Source organism: Myotis myotis, unplaced genomic scaffold, assembly GCF_014108235.1.
Source record: "Myotis myotis isolate mMyoMyo1 unplaced genomic scaffold, mMyoMyo1.p scaffold_m19_p_3, whole genome shotgun sequence".
NCBI lineage: Eukaryota > Metazoa > Chordata > Mammalia > Chiroptera > Vespertilionidae > Myotis > Myotis myotis.
Genome location: NW_023416335.1, coordinates 161,574,120 through 161,595,468, shown reverse-complemented (window position 1 = coordinate 161,595,468; position 21,349 = coordinate 161,574,120). Strand labels below are relative to the sequence as shown.

At 47.0% G+C, this 21,349-nt stretch overlaps 1 protein-coding gene across 1 annotated transcript; it reads right to left on the bottom strand.

Moving 5' to 3' along the window:
- Window positions 1-7,756: 7,756 nt before the first annotated feature.
- On the bottom strand, window positions 7,757-14,270 carry KRT4 (keratin 4). Its single transcript, XM_036299388.1, has 9 exons — window positions 13,693-14,270; window positions 11,922-12,136; window positions 10,963-11,023; window positions 10,523-10,618; window positions 9,830-9,994; window positions 9,453-9,578; window positions 8,810-9,030; window positions 8,517-8,551; window positions 7,757-8,407 (listed from the first exon to the last, which is right to left on the bottom strand). The coding sequence occupies exons 1-9, from the start codon at window positions 14,173-14,175 to the stop codon at window positions 8,235-8,237; spliced, it is 1,575 nt and encodes a 524-aa protein (XP_036155281.1). The 5' UTR covers window positions 14,176-14,270; the 3' UTR covers window positions 7,757-8,234.
- Between the last annotated feature and the right edge of the window lie 7,079 nt (window positions 14,271-21,349).

The following is a 21,349-nucleotide window of genomic DNA, read 5'->3' as shown; positions in this document are numbered from 1 at the left end:
TAATTGCTCCTGTGACTACGTGTCTGATGGTGGAGCAGAGATGCAATGGCCTCCATAACAAGAAGGTATCTTCAAACCAAAAAACAAAGCAGGAAACACCATAGAATATAACATAACTTATTATAGAGTAATTTACCTGTGGGAAGATTGGGTCGGAGCGGAAAAGACAACCCAGAATTCTGTGCAGATCATTCTCTGCTAACAGACCCCTGTTAGAGTATGGTATAACTTTGGTACTAATGACTGACAAGGCAAAGGGATAGAGAATGCGGTAGTACCAGGGGCTATATCTCCTGGTGGTCTTATGATAGATGACTGCTTATCATTGATAATATCACCAGTTTGATATTTATCTTGGCTGTCATGCCATTCAGTCCCTTACTAACAAAACTATTTATAGCTACATTTTAAGAAACACAGATAATCATCAACTATCAAGATTGCTAAGGACAGTGAGGTTGGTCAAAGGTCACAGCACAAAACTTAAAAATGAAATGAAATCAGACACGGAGATGGAGTTGGCTTTGTTCACGTCTACATCTGTACATGACCCAAGCACCGTTTTCCTCATCATATTCTTGACTTAATGCCCTGCTTCTTCCACAGATGCAACACGTCAACCCTGATCAGCCTGCCCTGGCTCTCTCCATTCATGCAATAAACACTTATTGAGCACCTACTGTTTACCAAGCACTGTTCTAGGTGTGAGGAATGCAGTAGTGGACAAAACAGATGAAGTCCCTGCTCTCTGAGAGCTAACATACCAGTAGGAGACAGATGACAAAGAAATAAACAGATGTCATGTCAGGTAAAAGGTACTATGAAATAGATGCAGCAGGAAATGGGGTAGACATGACAATGGGTATTATTTCATAGAGGGTGGTCTGTGTGGACCTAAGCAGATATCTGAATGCAGTGAAAGAGCAAGGCATGCAGACATATGAGCAAAGGGCGTCCTGGCAAAGGAAACCACAAGTGCAAAGGCCCTGAGACAGGAGCGTGAGAAGTGTTTGAGGAGCAGTGTGGGGCCAGGACAGCTGAAGCAAATGGGAAAGGAGGACAGGCATCAGAGATGAGGTCTGAGGCAGCTGGGAGGCAAATCACACAAGGCTCTGAGATGCTGAATAGGCTGGGTTTTACTCTGAGAGGTGAAGCCCTTGAAGGGTTTTAGCAAAGGTGAGACAAGAGCTGACTTTTTAAAGGGTGAGTCTAGGGACAAAGCTTGTGCACCGCTTCATACAAGAGATGGGATGCAGAAGTGTCCACTCAAGTCCTGTTTTCCCAAAAGGAATGGAGAGCAGGGAGCAGTGTCCTAAGCTGCATGGTAGAGTCCAAACCACCAAAAAAGAAAACAGGGACCTGGTTTCTTCTCACACAGCAAGGCTCAGTCACAGTCTTGGTTCCTGGACAGTGCTGTGAGGCCAGGAGGAAAGCCCTCTGCATGCTCAGCCAAGTTCAAGTATCCTCACTGCAGTGTTGACCAGAGTGCTGTCCGCAGGGCCACTGCATTCCGGAAGCCCCAGGGTTTATCCCTCTCTGCTCTGTTAGCTTTTACTAAACAGACATTTACAGGGACTATCTCCTGCTAGTCTCTTTTCCTCATTCTGTACCAGGAGCCTTATTTAAACTATGTAGAAACTAGGGGACCAGTGCACGAAATTTGTGCATGGGTGGGATCCCTAGGCCTGGCTGGTGATCAGAGCCTATCAGGGCCATCTCGCCAAGTCCAGATCAGGGCCAGGCGGGCCGGAGCCTGCCAGATACGGGGGAGGGACTGAGGGAAGTTTGCCAGCGGGGGGCGGAGAGGAGAAACCAGGGGAGGTTGGCTAGCCATGGGAGGTTGGCTGTGGGAGTGCACTGACCACCAGGGGGCAGCTCCTACATTAAGCATCTGCCCCCTGGTGGTCAGTGTACATAATAGCGACTGGTCAACCAGTCTTTCCAATACTTCTGTTCTTTCCGTCAAACGATCCCTTAGGCTTTTATATATATATATAGACTAGAGGTCCAATGCACAAAATTTGTGCATGGGGGGTATCCCTCAGCCAGCCTGCACCCTCTCCAATCTTGGACCCCTCAAGGGATCCCGGTGGGATCGGGCCTAAACAGGCAGTCAGTCTCCCTCTCACAATGCAGGACTGCTGGCTCCCAACTGCTTGCCTGCCTGCCTGCCTGATTGCCCCTAACCACTCCCCTGCCAGCCTGATCTACACCTAACTGCTCCTCTGCCAGCCTGATTGCCCCCAACTGCCCTCCCCTGCTAGCCCGGTCACCCCTCACTTCCCTCCCCTGCTGGCCTGGTCACCCCCAATTGCCCTCCCCTGCCAGCCTAGTCACCCCTAACTGCCCTCCCTTGCCAGCCTGGTCCCCCCGTAACTGCCCTCCCCTACAGGCTTGGTCACCCCTAACTGCTCTCCCCTACTGGCCTGTCACCCCCAACTGCCCTCCCTTTCAGGCCTAGTCCCTCCCAACTGCCCTCCCCTGCTGGCCTGATTACCCACAACTGCTCTCCCCTGCCGGCCATCTTGTGTCCACATGGGGGCAGCCATCTTGTATGTTGGAGTGATGGTCAATTTGCATATTACCTCTTTATTAGTAAGGATGCCTGATAACCAACTAATTGTCCTGGTTAGGGTGGGGTGGAGTGGAGTGGGGTTGGAAATAGGAGTAAGTTACTGAAATGCTGAGCTCCCACTCAGACACTCTGTAGGACCCCTTCTTTTCTGCAGCTGGGCTCAGGCCCCTCACCCTCCTGCCTTGCACAAAGCTCCTGGGAGCCCAGGCCAGTGTCCACCAGCCTGTGACACATAGGGTCAGAGATTCTTTGCTCTTGCTACAAAGGCCATGAGAACTTTTCCTGGCTAGTACTGGGAAGCAGAATGCTATTTCTTTTTATATTGTGTATATTTTGCTGTGGTCTGCTAATTCCCTGTTTTACTGAGAGTTACATCTCAATAGTAAGTTCAATATTATATATTGGATAAATTTTTTAAAATATTTTTATTGATTTCAGAGAGGGAGGGAGAGGGAGAGAAAGACAGAAACATCAATGGTGGGAGAGAATCATCGATTGACTGCCATCTGCACAACTCCCCTCTGGGGATCAAGCCCACAACTGGGGCATGTGCCCTGATGCTTCTGCCAAGAATCAAACTGTGATCTCCTGGTTCATAGGTCAATACTCAACCACTGAGCCATGCCAGCTGGGCTTGGATAATTTTTTAAAAGAATGTTTTAAAAAGCTTTTTGATCCTCATATGTCTGTAGATTTCTTTCCATATAAACTGGGGTTTTTTGTATAAAGTACATTCTTAAAATTTAAATAAATAAATAAATAAATAAATAAATAAATAAATAAATAAATAAATAGATGAGCCTAGCTTCTGTGTGGACGTTCGATCACAGGAGTCAGGGGAGAATGTGTGGAAACCACACCACCTTCCTTATCTTCTAGGACAGACACTTGCCTTCTAGTTTCAAGCAACTCACTTCCACTTCCTGCTGTAAGAAGAAGGAACAGCAGCCACAGAACACTGCAGAAAAGATAAACATGACAATGAAACAGAAGGTGAGGCTCGCCCTGAGGAAGCCTTTATTTATGTAAGATTCCTCTGTGGCCAGGAGCTCGCCCCATCGTTGTGCTGAATCTTATTTGTCTGCTGTGCCTCCTCAAACCAGTGGTTGTAGTAGCAGAAAGCTCATCTTGTCCTCGTTGCAAGGTTTAATAACAGGGAGCTATTAAATAAGTTACTTGAGATAAAAGGTAAGAGAAAAGGGGGAGGAAAAATTAGGTGATCATTTGACCTGGGGAAGAGAAAGTTAAGAGGAAATACACATTAATTTTACCATGCAATGGTTTGAAAAGCACAGATCTCACTCCCTCCACTGGAGAATCTAAGGGATTCCACTTGGACTTAAAGCAGAGGGTGTGGTCATGGTAGGAAATAAGATGACCATGAGATATTGTATAAGTAATCTTGGGAGATTTAGAAACAGTGATTCACAGCCCCTAGCCCATGGAAGGTAGGCAACAATTATTGAAGGGATGATGTCATTTTGAGGGAAATGATTCTTCCAGGAGACCATGGAATGGCAATAAATCTCCTAGTCCCTGAGAACATCTCTCATAGTGACAAGAGAGGAAAAGAAGTAGAGCAGCTACAAGGCTCAGCATTACTGCTCCGTAGAAGGGGAGTGAGGTGCAGGGGCAGTTCCCAGACATGTGTCCAAAGCCCATCAAGGACCTAAAGGCCACATCCTGAAAGCAGGTGACCAGAGTCCCCTCTTTAAGTCTTTCAGAACTTGTTCTCTCACACATGCCTCATCCTGAGCTTATTCAGTCTTGGAACATGAAGCCCAAGCCCCAAACGAATTGGACCAAATGGTCCTCCAAGCGTGGCCTAAACCTACCTCTTCAGCCTCCCTTCCCACCACTCCCTGCTCTTAATCTTGAGAGGTGCTAAATTGCTTTGGGTACATAGATATACTGCGCTGGGCCATACTTCCCTGCCTTTACTCTAGTATTCACGCTGTCTAGAGCACCCTTCTCACCTGCACACCTGCACCTCTCACCTCAACTCCAAGTCTATACCCCTTTCACCTGGCTAACTACTTCTCAGGCTTCAAGATTTATCAGAGGTGTCACCTCTCCAGGGAGCCTTCCTTGAATCCCTAGGCAAAAGTAAATGCTTCTCCCTTGGTCTGCCAGAGCCTCAGTATTTACATCTACTATCACTCTCTTTCCTGAAAGTAGGGAAAATCTGTATTTAATGTCTGCTTCCCCAGTGCTCCCCATACCCATGCACACATATTCACATAGAACTACATCCTCCTCAGGGCAAGGACTCCTGTGTGATGCTTGTCCAGCTGAAGCTTTTGAGGGATTTGCAGACAAAGGAGCTCCCAGTCTAATGAAGGAAATGCTGTAGACACCTCACAGGGAAGGGAGAGTGATCAGAATGAGGCCTGAAGAGGCCTCTGGGTGGCAGAACAACAGAGTGAGCCAATAAGGCGGAGCCACTCTGGGAGGCTTCCTAGAAAAAAAGGACTTCCTCTTAGAGATTAGAATCCTGTTCTCAATAACATTGACTATAGCCTGGCCAGTGTGGCCCAGTGGTTGAGCATCGACCTATGAACCAGGAGGTCATGGTTCAATTCCCAGTCAGGGCACATACCCGGATTGTGGGCTCAATCCCCAGTTTGGGGTGTGCAGGGGGTCCAGGCTTGATCCCCAGTGTAGAGTGTGCAATGATTCTCTCTCATCATTGATGTTTTTATCTCTCTTTCCCTCTCCCTTCCTCTCTGAAATCAATAAAAATATTTTTAAAAAATTATAATAATAATAATATTGAATGTAAACTATAATTGAAAAATAAAATAGAATCCTGCTCTCTGTCAGATCACTTTTCTCCACCTCTAGCACCCAGGCTTACATGTCCTTAAATGCCACCTGCATGAAGCCCCCTTTGTCCTGGGCTGGCCCACTAGTACCATGCCCTGGAGGGTCACAAAGGGGGAACAGCTCCCTCAGTTATTTCCCCAGGTAGCTAGACCTTGAGCATCCACCCAAGAAATAATAATGGACATATTCCAAGGTCTTTGAATCCAAAGCTTGGGTCCCAACAATAAGCTAAACCAAAATCCCGCAGTAGGACAACACTAATAAACTCCTCTTTGCTATAACATTCTGGTTTTACTAGCAGCAAGGGAGGGACAATTTGCTGAAACTGAGAAGGTTGGACCCAGAACAGAGAGTTTTGGTAAAGGCAGAGGGACCTGTGCAAATGTGGTCATTGCTTGGGAGCCAGGAGCCCGAGCCAAACCAAGGGTGAGGTTTCAGCCATGACCAGAAGTCAAGAGCTTGGAGAGCAGGAATCAGGGCAGATGAATCAAATAAACTGAGTTAAAGATTTCCCAACTCACACTATGGTGTGATAAGTGATTTAAGTATACTTCAAGGTAAAGCATTGGCGGGGCGGGGCGGGAGGGGGGGTGGCGGGGAAGGGGGTGCTCCCGAGGAACAGGTAATGCAACCTGTGTCTCTCTAGTTCCCCTGAATACAAAGAACTGGCCAGAATTCAATTTAAGGGGGGTCTGCGGGAAGGGTGGCACCAATTAGCTCAGAAGTGGATTTTCTCCCCAAATAATTCCCTTCAATTAGCCACCCAGTTTCAAACCTATGGCTCATGACCAGAATCTACTGCCTTGGACTGTGGAAATAGAGAACAGCAAGAATGTTATTTCTCTTTTTTGTAAAATAGGAATCTTCTTGTATAAATAAATAAAAAACACTCACATTGCCACATACCTACAAATATAAAACCTAGCGACCTAGCAATGGCATTAGGGGTGGTTTCTCTCAGTCTTCACTTGTTCAGAGGACATGACTAATTCATTAACCTGCCCAACAACTACCACCACCACCACCCCTGACCTCTCAACGTGGTCCATCACAACCTGCAACTTCCTGGTGGGTGAACTTGAGAAGCTTCTCCCTTTGTTCCAACCCCTGACTCCTCTCCTTGTAGGCACCCCAGAAACTCAGAAAAGAGCTAGTCAGCATTTTCCCAGGGGAGGGGTGTAGTGGTGGGAAGAAGTCAAAAACTTCCTGTTCTGACACTTGGGGTGAGCTCCTGAGACAATGAGGAGATTAGGGCAGGGTTTTTAAAGAACCAAGGAGTCCTGCCCAGGGAGTGGCTGCTCCTGGCAAAAGGCTTCAGCCCGGGAGCCCAGATTAACCCTTTGCTGCTCCACCCCTGCTGCCCTGAGCCTACCTCCAGGTCTGTGTGAAGGCCCCTTGGGCAAGGACCGGCCCTGAGCAAACTGTGTGCCTTCTGTGTGCACACAATCAGAGCCCCATGGGCACTACGCTGGAGGGATTGGAGTCTGAATGAATGCCCCAGAAGTCAAAGGTGTGAGGCACCAATTGGATGACCAAGGGAATGAGTGTCAGACTGCACATGGGGAGCTATGCAGTCTTTCTCTAGTGAAGGGAAGATTATGCTGCTCCAGGTATCCTGGAATTGGTCCAATATAGAAACAGGGTGTCCACAAAAGCTATGACCAAACCTCCACCTCTGAGTGCTCTCACCCCCATTCTGCCTTTTACCAACAGGAATCTCCAGGGCTTGCCCATCAGGCAGATTCACCCTCTACTGCTCGCCCCCCACCCTCCACTCTTGCATCATCACACAGTCACCTGAGGAGCTGGAGAAGGGGGCACAGCACCAAAGCTCTGTGAAGAGGACAAGCTTTCGCTCCTCCATCCAACAACCATGACCATGTTGATTCTTAGAACAAGTTTCTGAAAGCCTTGCTGGTCTGGTGGGATTTAGGCCCACACATGGAATTTCGTAACTAGGGAGGCCTTGCTAGATAGACTGAGTATAAACACTCAGTTATTCCATAGATTCCTGACTGCCTTTCTTCATACCATTCCTACACCCAACACCTCCCAGATTTGGACCCCTTCCCTCCACGTTCACTGCAGGCTCAGCACTGAGATGGCCCAGCCCTGATTCCCTACAATGGTTTATCTTTGTATAATTGTTGATTGGTTTGAGTCTGTGCCTCTATTCCGGATGCAGCCTTCAGGCTCCATACACTTCTCCCTCAATAATCTGAGTATTTTAAAAGGAGAAACCTGAAAAATTAACTGATGACCTTGATCTACACAGACAGACCCCTCAAGCCCCAGCTTCCTTCACTTTCACCTGAATTTGGGAGACTTCTTAATGAACAAGAACTATTGCTCAGAGTGAATGACAAAAGCATTTTATTGAAAATTCACCCATAGATTGATAGAAGGAAGGAGAAGAGCTGGATGGGACACTGAGTGGTTCTTGTCCTGACCTTGCAGGGCCAGTTGCTGCCAAGTGATGGAGGAGTTGGTCCTGATGTAGAGAGATATCTGGAATCTGGTAGGAGATGGCACTGGGCTGGGAGGGCACATATATGATCCCAATTATTCTGAAGATGAAGCGTGTGGTTGTGTTCTCCTCTGTCCATGTGGGGTGAAGAGTCGGCTGACAACCTTCCCATTCCAGACAAGTCACCAAGCCCACATTGAGAAGAAACTACCAAACTCCAAAAGGGCAGAGTCCATACCCTGGCACTGAGGTGACACTGGTAAGATGAGTCCCAGAAAGGTAGCGTGAAGGTGGAGGTGAAGGAAGCACAGAGACACCAAGACTGGGCCCAGCTGGGCTCAGGGGGCTGCAGGGACCTCATCTCCTCTATCGGTGGGATCTCTTGGTCAGAGTGGTGGAAGAGATGATCTTGCTGCTGGAAGCACCAAACCCATAGCCGCTTCCAGAGCCAGAGCCAAAGCCACCGCCCAGGCCAAACCCAGAGCAGCTTCCTAATCCTCCACCAATGCCTCCTGCGCTGGCAGCACCACCAACCACGGCTGTGGGAGAGAAGCAAAGGACACGGTTATTCCAACAATGTGGGCAACCAAGAGTTGCAGCTCAAATCAGGGTGAACAAATGGGCACGGCAGGAACCAAAGGTACTTACAGATGCTCACAGCATTCTGGCATTCTCCAGACATTCTGTGGGAGAGAGAAAGAGCAATGAGCCACAGCAGAGCCCAGAGCCACACTTCATTCAATAAGCAGGTGTAGGGCATCTTTCCCATTGTTAAGAAGACAAATTTAAGGCCTGACTCTGAACCTATTATCTAACACTGTGCTTGTTCATAATGCACCATAGCAGTATTGAAGCAGGTGGCCCCACAGAAGTGTCCTGGACCTGCCATAGCCCCAGACCTCTCCATTCCTCATGTTCCCGCCCTGCCTTCCCCTCCTCACCGGCACTCCTCGCCCTCCAGCAGCTTGCGGTAGGTAGCAATCTCAATGTCCAGGGCCAGCTTCACACTCATGAGCTCCTGATACTCCCGCAGCATCCGGGTTAGCTCCTCCTTGGCCTTCTTCAGTGCAGCCTCCAGCTCTGCGCGCTTGTTGTGGGCATCTTTCAGGGCCAGCTCCCCACGCTGCTCAGCATCAGCCACAGAGGCCTGCAGGGTCTGACACTGTAGACAAGGGCATGAGACAGACAATCGTCAGTGTCCTGCTGTCAAGACCTCTACATCTGTCCCCTCTCCTGTTTTCTGTACTTAACATGTCAGGGTTTGTCTGTCCTTCTCCCCACCTTCCCTGATGCACCTTCTTATGCATTTCATCCACTCCAGCCAGGGCCCACCAATGCCCCCACCAAACTGGCTAAAAAGCAAAAACCAATGAAAAAGAGCCAAGAAATCTCATTTCCTGGGCTGGCATGTCATGTTAACTAGGAGACTGCTGAGAAGATCTGGGTATGGTTTATGTAAAGAGCTACAAATCCCCTGCAGACAAGCTCAGGATCTTCTGGCCTGATGCCTTACCTGCTCATCTCCTGTAGAGACATCTGTTAGGCCCTGGCCATGTACTGCAGCTGGAAGGAGGTGACACTTACCTGCTTCTTGACGTTCTCAATCTCAGACCGCAGCCTCTGGATCATCCTGTTGAGCTCTGCAATCTCACTCTTGGTGTTCTTCAGGTTGTCGCCATATTGGTCAACTGAGGTCTGGAGCTGCTGGAACTAAGACCCAAGAGACACAGGGAACCAGGGGTCAGAGGTGTCTGAGTAGGGTCTATTCTCAAGTCATCCCAGCAAGAATTGCCACAGGTGGAAGGAATAAAACAAAATGTCACATAATCTCAAATCAGACCTCAAAGAATCAGTTCATCTCTGACTTCTCTTGGACTCGAGCTGATAATCGCCTGCTCACAGACATCAAAAGCAAAGCCCCAGAAGCTACTCCCAACCCCTGAGAAATCTTCAGGACCCACCTTGCTCTGGTACAGGGCCTCAGCCTCGGCCTTGCTCTTCTGAGCGATCTCTTCATATTGGGCCTTGACTTCAGCAATGATGCTGTCCAAGTCCAGGCAGCGGTTGTTGTCCATGGACAGGACCACGGAAGTGTCACTGACGTGGCTCTGCATCTGGGACAGCTCCTACCGGGAAAATGTCTCACATCAGGCCACCTGGAGAGCCTTCCCTTATCTGAGACCAGAAATCTGCTGTCATCACAGAAATGGCCATGCCACAGGTTCAGATGGAAGCAGAGTCAGCATTCCCAATGTGGTGGGGCAAATTTCTATGTATAAATCAAGTGGTTGTGACATTTCAAGACAGGAAAGCAATGTTTGGAGTCCTTACTGCTCCCCAGGGACTATCAGCCAATCCATGTCAGTGGGAAGCTAGTTCATTAGATGAAAGAAAATGGAATAGATTCATTTCACTAGAGAAATGTTAAATGGCAATAAACTCTATCCCATGCAATCTTTAGATCTAATCACCTCTTCTAAGACATCTGGTTTTAAGAACCTCTCACATTACCTCTTTCTATCCATGACCTTGCTGAGAACCCACCTCCCTGAAGTAAAGAGTTAGAGTCCTTTCAAAGAACTGTGAACTCCAACCAGCAGCCTCATAGATGGAGGATTCCCTTCCCTGAATAGAGGGGGCAATGGAGTCCTCACCGCAGCATAGAGGACCCTCAGGAAGTTGATCTCATCATTAAGGGCATCCACCTTGGCCTCCAACTCCACCTTGCTCATGTAGGCAGCATCCACATCCTACAGAGGAAGAGTGGGGAGAAGAGATGCGCTACAGTAATTATATCAGGGGGCAGCAGATGTTAAGTGACACAGAAAGGCTTCTCAACACCAGGTGACGTAGTGAGGAACGAAGCCATTTAACATATTCTGCCTCTAAAGCCATCTGCAGACATGGATGTTAATTATTTAAACAGGGTTTTTTCCCAGCCTTAATTCCTTAGGACCTGGTTCGGTTAGATCTGGATAGTATCAAATGTGGTGGAGATGAGGCAGAGATGGACCAACCCCATGATTCCAGCCAAAGACCACTCCGGAGGGAAGGGTGTGCTCACTGCACTTTCCCAGCCTCCTTTATCCCCTACCTTCTTGAGCACCACAAAGTCATTCTCAGCAGCTGTGCGTTTGTTGATCTCCTCTTCATACCTGGGGTGGAGATGGAAAGGAAAAGACAGAAACCCCACAGTGAGCTAGTTTTTCTCAACAACCTGCTACTCCTTTCAAACATCTATTTGGAAATATCCAGCTAATTGGCTACATTTCCCCATTTCATACAAATATTCGTTCAACCTACATTTATTGACTAATGACCAGGCATGAGGTACCAGTCTAGAACCTGTTTTATTCAGAGAAGTGAAAAACAAACTTTAAAAAGACTGTTTTCAAGAGATAAGATATGAGGGGAAAACCAGCAATGATCTGCTTGATTTTATTTCCATAGAAGTTCTCTTTGTTTCATGTGAGAGTGAACTGAGAGAGTGTGTTGATATCTTCTCAGCTGCACCCCATAATGAGTTAGCATAATAATAAGAGCTACTATGGATTGAATGTTCATTATATGTCCATTGCTACCTGCTTTCTTTTCCTCATTTAATTTCATTTATTCTCAACATATAAGGTAGGACTATTATCCCCATTTAAATATGGGGAAACTGAGGTTCAGAGAGGTTAAGAAGCTTACTCAAGATCACACAGCAAGTGAAAGAATCAGTATTTAATCCAAATCCATCTGTCTCTACAACCTATATTCTTCTGCTCATGGTATTGTATTTTTCATCTGTTTGAACTAATCTTGTTTGTATATGGCAAGCCCAGCTCTTTGAATGTATCATTCATCTTATATTTGGGAATTTAGGATTGCTAGACCTTACCCCATTAAAATGTAACCGTGGCAATACAGGGGAGTAGACTAGAGGACCTTCCTGACACCTTTGGGATATCTTCAGAGCCTGGGATTCTAAATGACTGGAAAGGAGCCCAGGAAGCCTGGGACATGGCCAGGCAGACTTGTGAGATGGCATCCCCTCTTTCTTCCCCCACGTACTTGGTCTTGAAGTCCTCCACGCTGTCCTGCATGGTCTTCAGCTCAGACTGCAGGCGTCCTTTGTCATTGACCAAGGAATCCAGCTGCTTCCTGAGAGCACTGAGGTAGGCCTCAAAGAAGGGCTCCAGGTTTTTGGTGGATGTGGTGGTCGTCTGCTGCTGGAGGAGGTTCCACTTGGTCTCCAGGACCTTATTCTGTTGCTCTAGGAATCGCACCTGTGTTTCAAAAAGGTACAGAATGAGGGCCTGAAGCTTCGACAGGAGAGTTGGCCACGGCAACACCAACCCCTTCAATCCAAGTCAAACAGGGGGCCCAAGAGCCATTCAAGTAGGGCCATCCTGTTGCAACTCCAGGAACCATCACTGGGTCAACATGGTGATCCCCACTTGTGAGCTCCTGGCAACAAATGGGCCCAGTGGATTGTGAAGAACAGAGCACAGACAGAGCAGCAGAGCCTGACCATGTAGCAAGAACAACTTCCTGAATAGGGATCCAGGGGCCCTGGGATGAATTGCTAAGAACACTGAGCTTCTATGAAATAATAAAATAAAACAAAATTAGGGGATACACCTGTAGTCTGAGTGCTTGCATTCAAAGTGATTCAGACCCATACCAAAGGAATGATAAATTCACTGCAGATTTTTTAAAAACGCTTACTCATAAATGCACTTGGTATGTCCCTGTGAATGTATGTACAGCTGAGGATACTTAACTAAGGTTCAGTTCTGCAAGGGGACTTCCCAGAACTTTCCCTTTTGCTATGAAAAGATCTAGACAAATAAATCAAGGTAGCAGCTTAGCATGACATTTCCACCGTATGTGCTTCAGAATTAAAATAAAAGCAGGTAAGGGCAACTGATCACAATTTGAACCAAAAAGGTGAGATGAAACAAGCACCAAACCTTTGGTCTTGTTATTATATCTGTATGCCCTAGAGTTGCAAAAAAGCCTTTTAAGCTACTATTGGTTTATTCAAACTAGCAAGGAGAGCAAACAATCCCACACAATCTACTCCAAGATTGTTCATTCTTGCCTCAAACCGCTAAGCGGACTAAGACTTTGAAGCATGGAGACCCCGGGCATCCTTGACTGAGTATGCTACACTTATACATTCAGTTATTAGTCATTGGATACCTCAGCTCTCTGAGGCTAATCTGCTTGCTATAGTCCATCATACTTAACTGTAATTGAGTTTGAGGACTTGAATCTCTAACCTTGTATGCAAAAGGAAGTTGGACTACAAAAAGAACAGGAGAGACCCATCCTCTCATCTCTTTAAACAGACCCAGATAAGCAATTTTGCCCAGAGTCAGGAGGGGACCTAGATTCTGCTATTGAAGTCAGCCTCTTTTTTATTTGAGAAACCAGCCCAGTTTTCTTCTGTTACAACAGACGTGCCGACAGTTAAATTATTGTATTAACTACAATTGTTAGTTAATTATTAAATTATTAACTGTGTTATTTTAAAACCAAAATCTGAGAAAAAGGAGGGAAACTATGAACCCACTTTATAGCTGGGGCAATTAGACCCAGAAAAGTTGGATGATTTCCCAAGTATCACACAGCACATCTAGAAAACTCCAAATGTTGAGCTACTTTGACAGCCCACCTGCCATAAAACAAGAGACTCAGAACACTGACTCCCCTCCAACAGCTGGAAAATGGAGGCCCAAGTAGTTCAGTGGTTTTCCCATGGCAGGCACAGGTCTGAGATGCCGGGACTCTAGGAACCCTGGCTTCTGCCACCTTATCTGGCCAAGGGGATGCTCACCTTGTCAATGAAGGAGGCAAACTTGTTGTTGAGGGTCTTGATCTGCTCTCGCTCCTCAGTCCGGACCTTCTGGATCTCGGGGTCGATCTCCACATGGAGTGGGGTCAGCAGGCTCTGATTGATGGTGACCTCCTGAATCCCCCCAGCAGGGCAGACGGGGAAGCCACCCCGTCCACCAAATGAGCCCCCGAATCCACCACCAAAGCTGCCAGCGCCAAAACCAGCACCAAAGCCACCAGCCCCAAAACCTCCCCCAGCCCCAAAGCCACCACTTTGCCGGCATCCGGCCATGCTCATGGAGATGCTCTTGTTTCCCCCGAGGTTGTAGAGGCTCCTGCTGCCAAAGCCCCCAGAGGAGCAACGGCCTGCACCCCCAGACATGGAGGCCGAGCTGAAAGCAACCCTCTTGCCCCCACCGACGACGGCCGAGCCACAGCTAAAGCCCTGGGACCCGCCTCGGACACACTGCTGTCTGGAGATCATGGCTGGAGAGAGGAGAGTGAGCTCCGAGTTGTCAGAGAGAAGCAAGAGGGGTCAGGCCGGTGAATGCCTCAGCGCTAGCCTGGGTCTCTTATATGTGCTGGAGCAGCAGGGCTTGGTTGCAGGGGCATAAAGGAAAAATCTGAAACATTTCTGGGCTTGGCCTTTGGCACCAGCCCATCCTTCTCACACTTGCTGAGCATGTCACTAAACACACCTACAGAAGTCATTCGGAGGACACAGGTAACTGGATCCCAACACTCTCCCTCCAGGAGAACCTGAATGGGTGCCCCAGGGCCTCCTGCATCAGAGGCCCTGCCTGGCCCCACCTTCCAGGTCCCCCACCCACTTCCCTTCCATCTCACCAGCCTGCCGGTGGCCTCCCTGCTCCAGACAAGACAACCCATGGTCTGTTTTCTCACTCCACAGAATTTGGAACCTGAGAGCCTGGGTTCAAATGCACAACCTGCCCTTACCAGCTCTGCAAACCTGGAGCAAGTCCCTCTCTGAAACTCATTTGCTTCATCTGTAAATTAGAAATGTTGCTTGGTAAACTGTCAGGAGCTGCACATATATTTGTTATTATTGTCATTAGTATTCCTCCATGTGCACTTGGCCCCATGTACACATACCAAGGGGGAAATCTGTATTATAGCCTATAGTCTTCCAAGCCTAGGTCAAGATTCACCTCTGCTCCGTTTGCTGCCCAGACATGTGCTTGCCTCCACCAAGACAGAGCCTGTTCTGTTTTCTCATAATTGGTCCCAGTCTTCAAAAATGTTTGCAGCTTTTTTGGTGCTGGGGACCCTTTTGGTAGACTGGTGAAACCTATGAGCCCCTTCTCAAAGCAGTGTTTTCAAATACAAAATGCTACTTTTCAGCCCTAACTTAAATTCTTCCCCACTGAGTGCAACAAACAGGCCTATGTTCAAATCCCACCTGTTGCCACTAACTAGGTGTGCAGTCTTGAGCAGGTCAACTAACCCTCCGAACCCCTTCAACCCATCCTCTCATCCATAAAATGGGAAACCTGCCTCATAGATCATAAACAACGTACTTATAGGGCCTGGCACTTAGTAGGTCAGTAACATTCATTCTTTTCTTGCCCGGGCTTTGCCATTGCCACTCATGAGGAGACATTGGATAGATCTGTACCCCTCTCCTCTTCTCAATTCCTCACGACACTGCTGGTCCAAATCTAGGGAGCACCAGTGACCAGGACCTGGATATTTTCCCCAGGCCTGAGCTGACCCTGACTGAATGAAAGCTGATCATGGCAAAAATGAACAGCTCCCTCCATGCAAAGGGAGAGAGCAGGACCCTAGGGGTGAGAAGGGATTGGTCAGTGGATCCAGGCTTTGGGGACGGGGCTGCAGGGAAGGCTGGACTGGCTGGGAAGTCTCTCCCCTCTGCCAGCCTCTCCTCTTCCCACTCTCACCCTCCCCCCCACCTGCCCTCCTCTTGCCTCTGATCTGCACCCTCTCTCTGACCCTGCTACCTCCGCCTTTGCTGAGCTGCCCCTGCCTTGCCCAGCTGGCCTCTTAGTGAATGAAGAGTGGGTGGAAGAGCTGTGGCAGTGAGAACAGGAAGCCCCGGGCCCCATCCAAGGTCCATGGGGGAAGGCCCAAGTCCATCCGCTTGTAGTAAGTAAGCATTCTATAGCCAGGACCATCTCCTATAAGGAATGGGGTTGAACATCCCCTCATCCTTTTAATGAGTATTGAGTGAGTGTCAACATTGTGCCAGGCACTGTGTGGGATGCTTCATGTACATGTGACTACTTAATCTTCCTCAAGTGCTATCTATGCCGTCAGGATGATTAGCCCTGTCTTCGAACGATGGCCTGGAAGCCCAAAACGGATGAAGGAGCCCCAGGGTCACACAAGAGCATGTGTGGAGCCAGGACTTGGACCCACATTAGTCTGATCCCAAAGTCTCTGCATTCCCTGGCCTCTCACCCACACCAACCTGCTGGTATGAAGTCAGTTTGTCTATTTTGTGCAGCAGCCAATCCAGAATTCAGCAACTGAACAAACCTGGTTGAACTGACTGATCAGGCCAAGAGCCTCTGAGGGTCCAGCATCCAAGGGTCTACTGATTTCCACTCTGACTCCAAGGATGGGCCCGGCTGGTAAGGAACGTAGAGCCATTTCAGGTCTCTGGAGCTGCTGCCGCAGGAGCAGAGGAGACCTGGCACCACCCCTTGGGGAGCTGAGTCTGATTGTCTGGTTTCCTGCCCCAAGAAGAAGTAGGAAGGTCATCAGATCATAGCCTGAGAGAGGGCCCAGGGGCTCAGACCCCTGGCTACCTCACCTAGACCTCTGCCCTTCCTTTTCATGGCTCTATTCTCCTGGCTGTCCCTGGGGGATCACCAAGGACATTTATAAGCTAACAGGGGTGGGGAACCTTTTTCCTACCAAACTTCATGTGAGTATTTATAACATCATTCACAGGCCATACAAAATTATCAACTTAAAAATTAGCCTGCTATATTTGGTCAAACATTTAATTAACTCAACCCTAATGCCTTGGCAGGGCCAGACCAAATGATTTCTCAGGCCTTTTACGGCTTTCTCGGGCCAGACGTTCCCCACTCCTGGCTAAGAGGAGGGGTTGCATCTGCAGAGATGAAGCCTCAAGACATGTCCCTTGTATCTCTTAGTCTGTGGCAGTGACACTCCACAACTAGGAGAAATGATGTGTGTTGAACCTAGAGTTGCATCCACTCGTGTCTAGTGCCCAAAACAAAAGGCAGCAGTTGGGAAGGGATTTTCGGGGAAATAATATATAATATACAATCAATCTTATTTTGTCCTTGTGAGGAACCCAAACTATGGAGCAAAGATTGAGGTATTTTCCAAGAAGATAACTCTAACTTGATTTATACACCATCTCTTAGACAAAAAGTAAGATGAGGAAAAGCCACAGTGGTTTTTAAGTAAAGGAGACTCATTTATTTTATTTTTTTAATAATATTTTATTATTGAAAGTATTACATATGACCCTTTTTCCCCCACATTGACCTCCTCCAGCCCACCCCTGTCCCCCACCCCAGGCCCTCACTGCCTCATTGTCTGTGTCCATGGGCCATGCATACAAAATCCTTGATTGATTACCTCCTACCCATCCACCCTCCCCCGCCTTCCCTCCAAGATTCCACACTCTGTTCTATGCTTCCATGTCTCTGGATCCACTCTGTTCATCAGTTTATTTTGTTAATTAGATTCTACATATGAGTGAGATCATGTGATACTTGTCTGTCTCTGACTTAACTTATTTCACTTAGCATGATACTCTCCAGGTCCCTCCATGCTATCTCAAAAGGTAAGAGATTCTTCTTTTTTACTGCTGCATCATATTCCATGATATAAATGTACTACAGCTTGTTTAGCCATTCAACTACTGACAGGCACTTGGGCTGTTACCATATCTTAACTATTGTAAATTGTGTTGCTATGAACATAGGGGTGCATACATTCTTTCTGATTGGTGCTTCAGGTTTCTTAGGATATATTCCTAGAAGTGGGATCACTGAGTCAAATGGAAGTTCCATATTTAATTTTTTGAGGAAACTCCATACTCTTTTCCATAATGGCTGCGCCAGTCTGCATTCGCACCAGCAGTGTTCTAGGGTTCCCTTTTCTCCACATCCTTACCAGCACTTGTCATTTGTTGATTTGTTGATGGTAGTCATTCTGACGGGTGTGAGGTGATACCTCATTGTCGTTTTAATTTGCATTTCTCTAATGATCAGTGACTTTGAGCATTTTTTCACGTCTCTTGGCCATCTGTATGCCCACTTCGGAGAAGTGTCTACTTAGGTCCTTTGCCCATTTTTTTATTGGATTGTTTGTCTTCCTTCTGTTAAATTGTATTAGTTCCTTATATATTTTGGATGTTAACCCTTTATCAGATGTATCATTGCCAAATATGTTCTCCCATATAGTGGTCTCCCTTTTCGTTTTTTGATGGTTTCTTTTGCTGTGCAGGAGCTTATTATTTTGATGTAGGGACTCTCATGTAGAGCTGCCACTATGTACTGGACACTGGGTGCTTTTCTTGTAACACTTCCATTCCTCACAACCTTGCAAAAGAGGTGTTGCTGTGCTCAGTTTAGGGCTGCAGACATTGAGGCTCGGAGAGGTTGTACATCGTGCCTGAGATCACACAGCTAGGAAGTGCTGGTAGTGGGAGGCCAATCCTGTCTAACTTCAAACTGGTAACCTTAACCTCTATGCCACAATGTTTATATCAGTGACTGTCTCACACAGAGCCTTCGGGGGGGAAATTATATGGCAACTTAAACAGACCCATAGTTTATGGTCCACCACTGCAGCAACTGGGTCTTGGGCAGCACACTGCATTTCCCACAGAGGTATCTCTGCTCCTTCTGTCCTTGCTCTTGTCACATGATTGATTGTTTGATTTATGTGGACCTGATCTTACAAATATTCAATAAGGTATGACACTGTCTGGAGGGGCCATTCTCTGTCCTCCAATTAACTAAATCCAAATTAACTAATTGCAAATCCTATAATAAACCCAAACCAAACAGGAAGGAAGTTCTAGTCTAAAGCCATATTCTGATTGTTATTAAATCAGAATTGCCAAAGTTCCCAAAATCCTCAAACTATAGCATGAGAAACCTAAGCTCGATAAAAGGAAGAACTTCTTATACAAGGAGCATTTACCCTAAAGTGAGAGAGGTAAAGAGAGTTTCTTTCCCTGAGAATGGGAGAGATGCCTCCTGCCTACCTGGGCCAGAGGCAAGGGGTTGGGCCACATGACTCTACCTGGCAGCAATGGCTGAAAGCTGCTCCCCACCCCACCCCCAGAGGGTCATTGTCCTCCATGACCCTTTCTCATCTGGCAACTGAGCCAGAGGGATGTCGAGAGGGATGAGCAGCTGCCAGGGGTGTGGAGCAGGGGCAGGCGGGTATGTTTGCTCAGGACTCTCTGGGTGAGGGAGGCAAGCCTCGCTTTCAGCCCTGGGATTACGGGAATCCTGAGGTCTTTCACTCTCAGCCCCAAACCTGGTGTGTGGTGTGGCAAAGCACCCCGCCCACCCTGGCCAGGACTGGGCCCTCACCGGTTTGGTCACCTTTGGTCACCGTCACCTGGCCTTGCCCTTGGCAGCCCCACTGTGCCTGAGTCACTCTGTGGGGAGCCAGAGCCAACTTGGGGATCAGATACTCAGAGAAGACTAGTCAGCATTTTGGGAAGGAACCAGTGAGGGCAATGAGAGGGTGGGGACTCCTTAGAATTAGGAAATGGGGGTGAGGGGGTGTGCACAGGGTCCCCCCTTCCCAGGGGTAGAGAGCCGCCTCTCCTGGTCATCCACGCTGGACATGTGCAAGCAGGGGCTACCCAACATGTTTTGCAGCAAAGTCATTCTTGCCCTCAAAAATGCCCAGTCCCACTTGTAAAACAGATAAATGCACAGATGCTCTGCTTGGTGCACAGGAGGGCTCCGTGAGCCATCTAAAACCCCCTGAAAGCACCCTCCTTTATTAAGTTGAGAAACAGTTCCTTCTATACCTAGTTTGTTGAGAGTTTTTATCATGAACAGATGTTAAATTTTGTCATATGTTGATCTTTATCTTTCATTTCATTAAGATAATGTATCATACTTATTGATTTGTGTTTGTTGAATCAACCTTGCATCTCAGGGGTAAATCCCACTTGATCATGGTGTACAATCCTTTTAACATGTTGCTGAATTTGGTTTGCTAGTATTTTCTTGAGAATTTTTGTCTCTATACTCGTCAGAATACTGGCCTGTAGTTTTTCTTTGTTGGGAGATTTTTATTACTGATTCAATCTCCTTCTTAATAATAGGTCTGTTCAGATTTTCTATTTCTTCCTGATTCAGTCTTGGTAGGTTGTGTGTTTCTAGGAATTTATCCATTTCTTCTAGGTTGTCCAGTTTGTTGGCACACAGCTGTTCATAGTAGCCTCTTGGGCTCCGTTGTATTTCTGTGGTATCAGTGGTAAGGTCTCCTCTTTTCCTTATAATATTGATTTGGGTCCTCTTTCTTTTTTTCTTGGTTGATCTAGCTAAATATTGTCAATTTTGATTATTTTCAAAGAACCAACTCTTAGTTTTGTTCATCTTTTTTATTGTTTTTTTTATTCTCTATTTAATTTATTTCTGTTCTAATCTTTATTACTTCTTTCCTTCTGCTAAATTTTGGCTTAGTTTATTCTTTTAGTAGTCCCTTGAGGTGTAAAGTTAGGTTGTTTATTTGAGATCTTTCTATTTTCTTGATGTATGTGTTTATAGCTAGAAACTTTTCTCTTAGAATTGCTTTTTTTGCATCTCATAAGTTTTGATGTGTGTGTTTCCATTTTCATTTGTCTCAAGAAACTCTGATTTTTCTCTTAATTTCTTTTCTAATGCATTGGTTGTTCAAGAGAGTGCTGCTTAGTTTCCATGCATTCATGAACTTTCCAGTTTCCCTCCTATTATTGATTTCTAATTTTGTACTATTATGGTCAGCATAGATATGCGGTATGATTTCAATCTTCTTAAATTTGCTAAGACTTGTTTTGTGGCCTAACATATGATCTATCCTAGAAAATGTTTCATGTACCATTGAGAAGAAGTGTATTCTGCTGTTGACAGAAAAATGCGAATTTTTATTGATGACTGGATGAAAAGGCTGAGAGAGAAATCATCTAACTCCAAGATGATGAGCTGGGAAACCAGAATCCAGAGAGAAGGAAAGCAAAGGGAAGCAATTCTTGTTGAAGTCCTCATAAGCCAGAGGCTTTACACATGTTCTCATCACACCTGCTTTTACAGAGGAGGAAACTGGCACTCAGAGAGGTTAAGGAACTAACCCAAGGTCACACTGCTAATAAGTGGCAGAGCTGGATTTAAACCCAAGTCTGCCTAGTTCTGAAGCCCAAGATCTCTCCACTAAACAAGCATGCTACCTACCCCACAGAGTTAGCGTAGGGCTCAATAGCATCAGGGGATGGGCTGGGTGATAGGCTGCTGCTCAGTTCCTGGGTACTGCCTTGAGCAACTTACATATTCCCTCCAGCCTTCTATGAGCTCTACAAAGGAGAGAGTATGAGCCAAGGCCAAGAGTGCTGATAACATTGCGCTAATGTGCTTTCAGCAGCATAGTGAGCATGTGGTTATTGCTGCCTCAACCATCGTGGAGTTAAT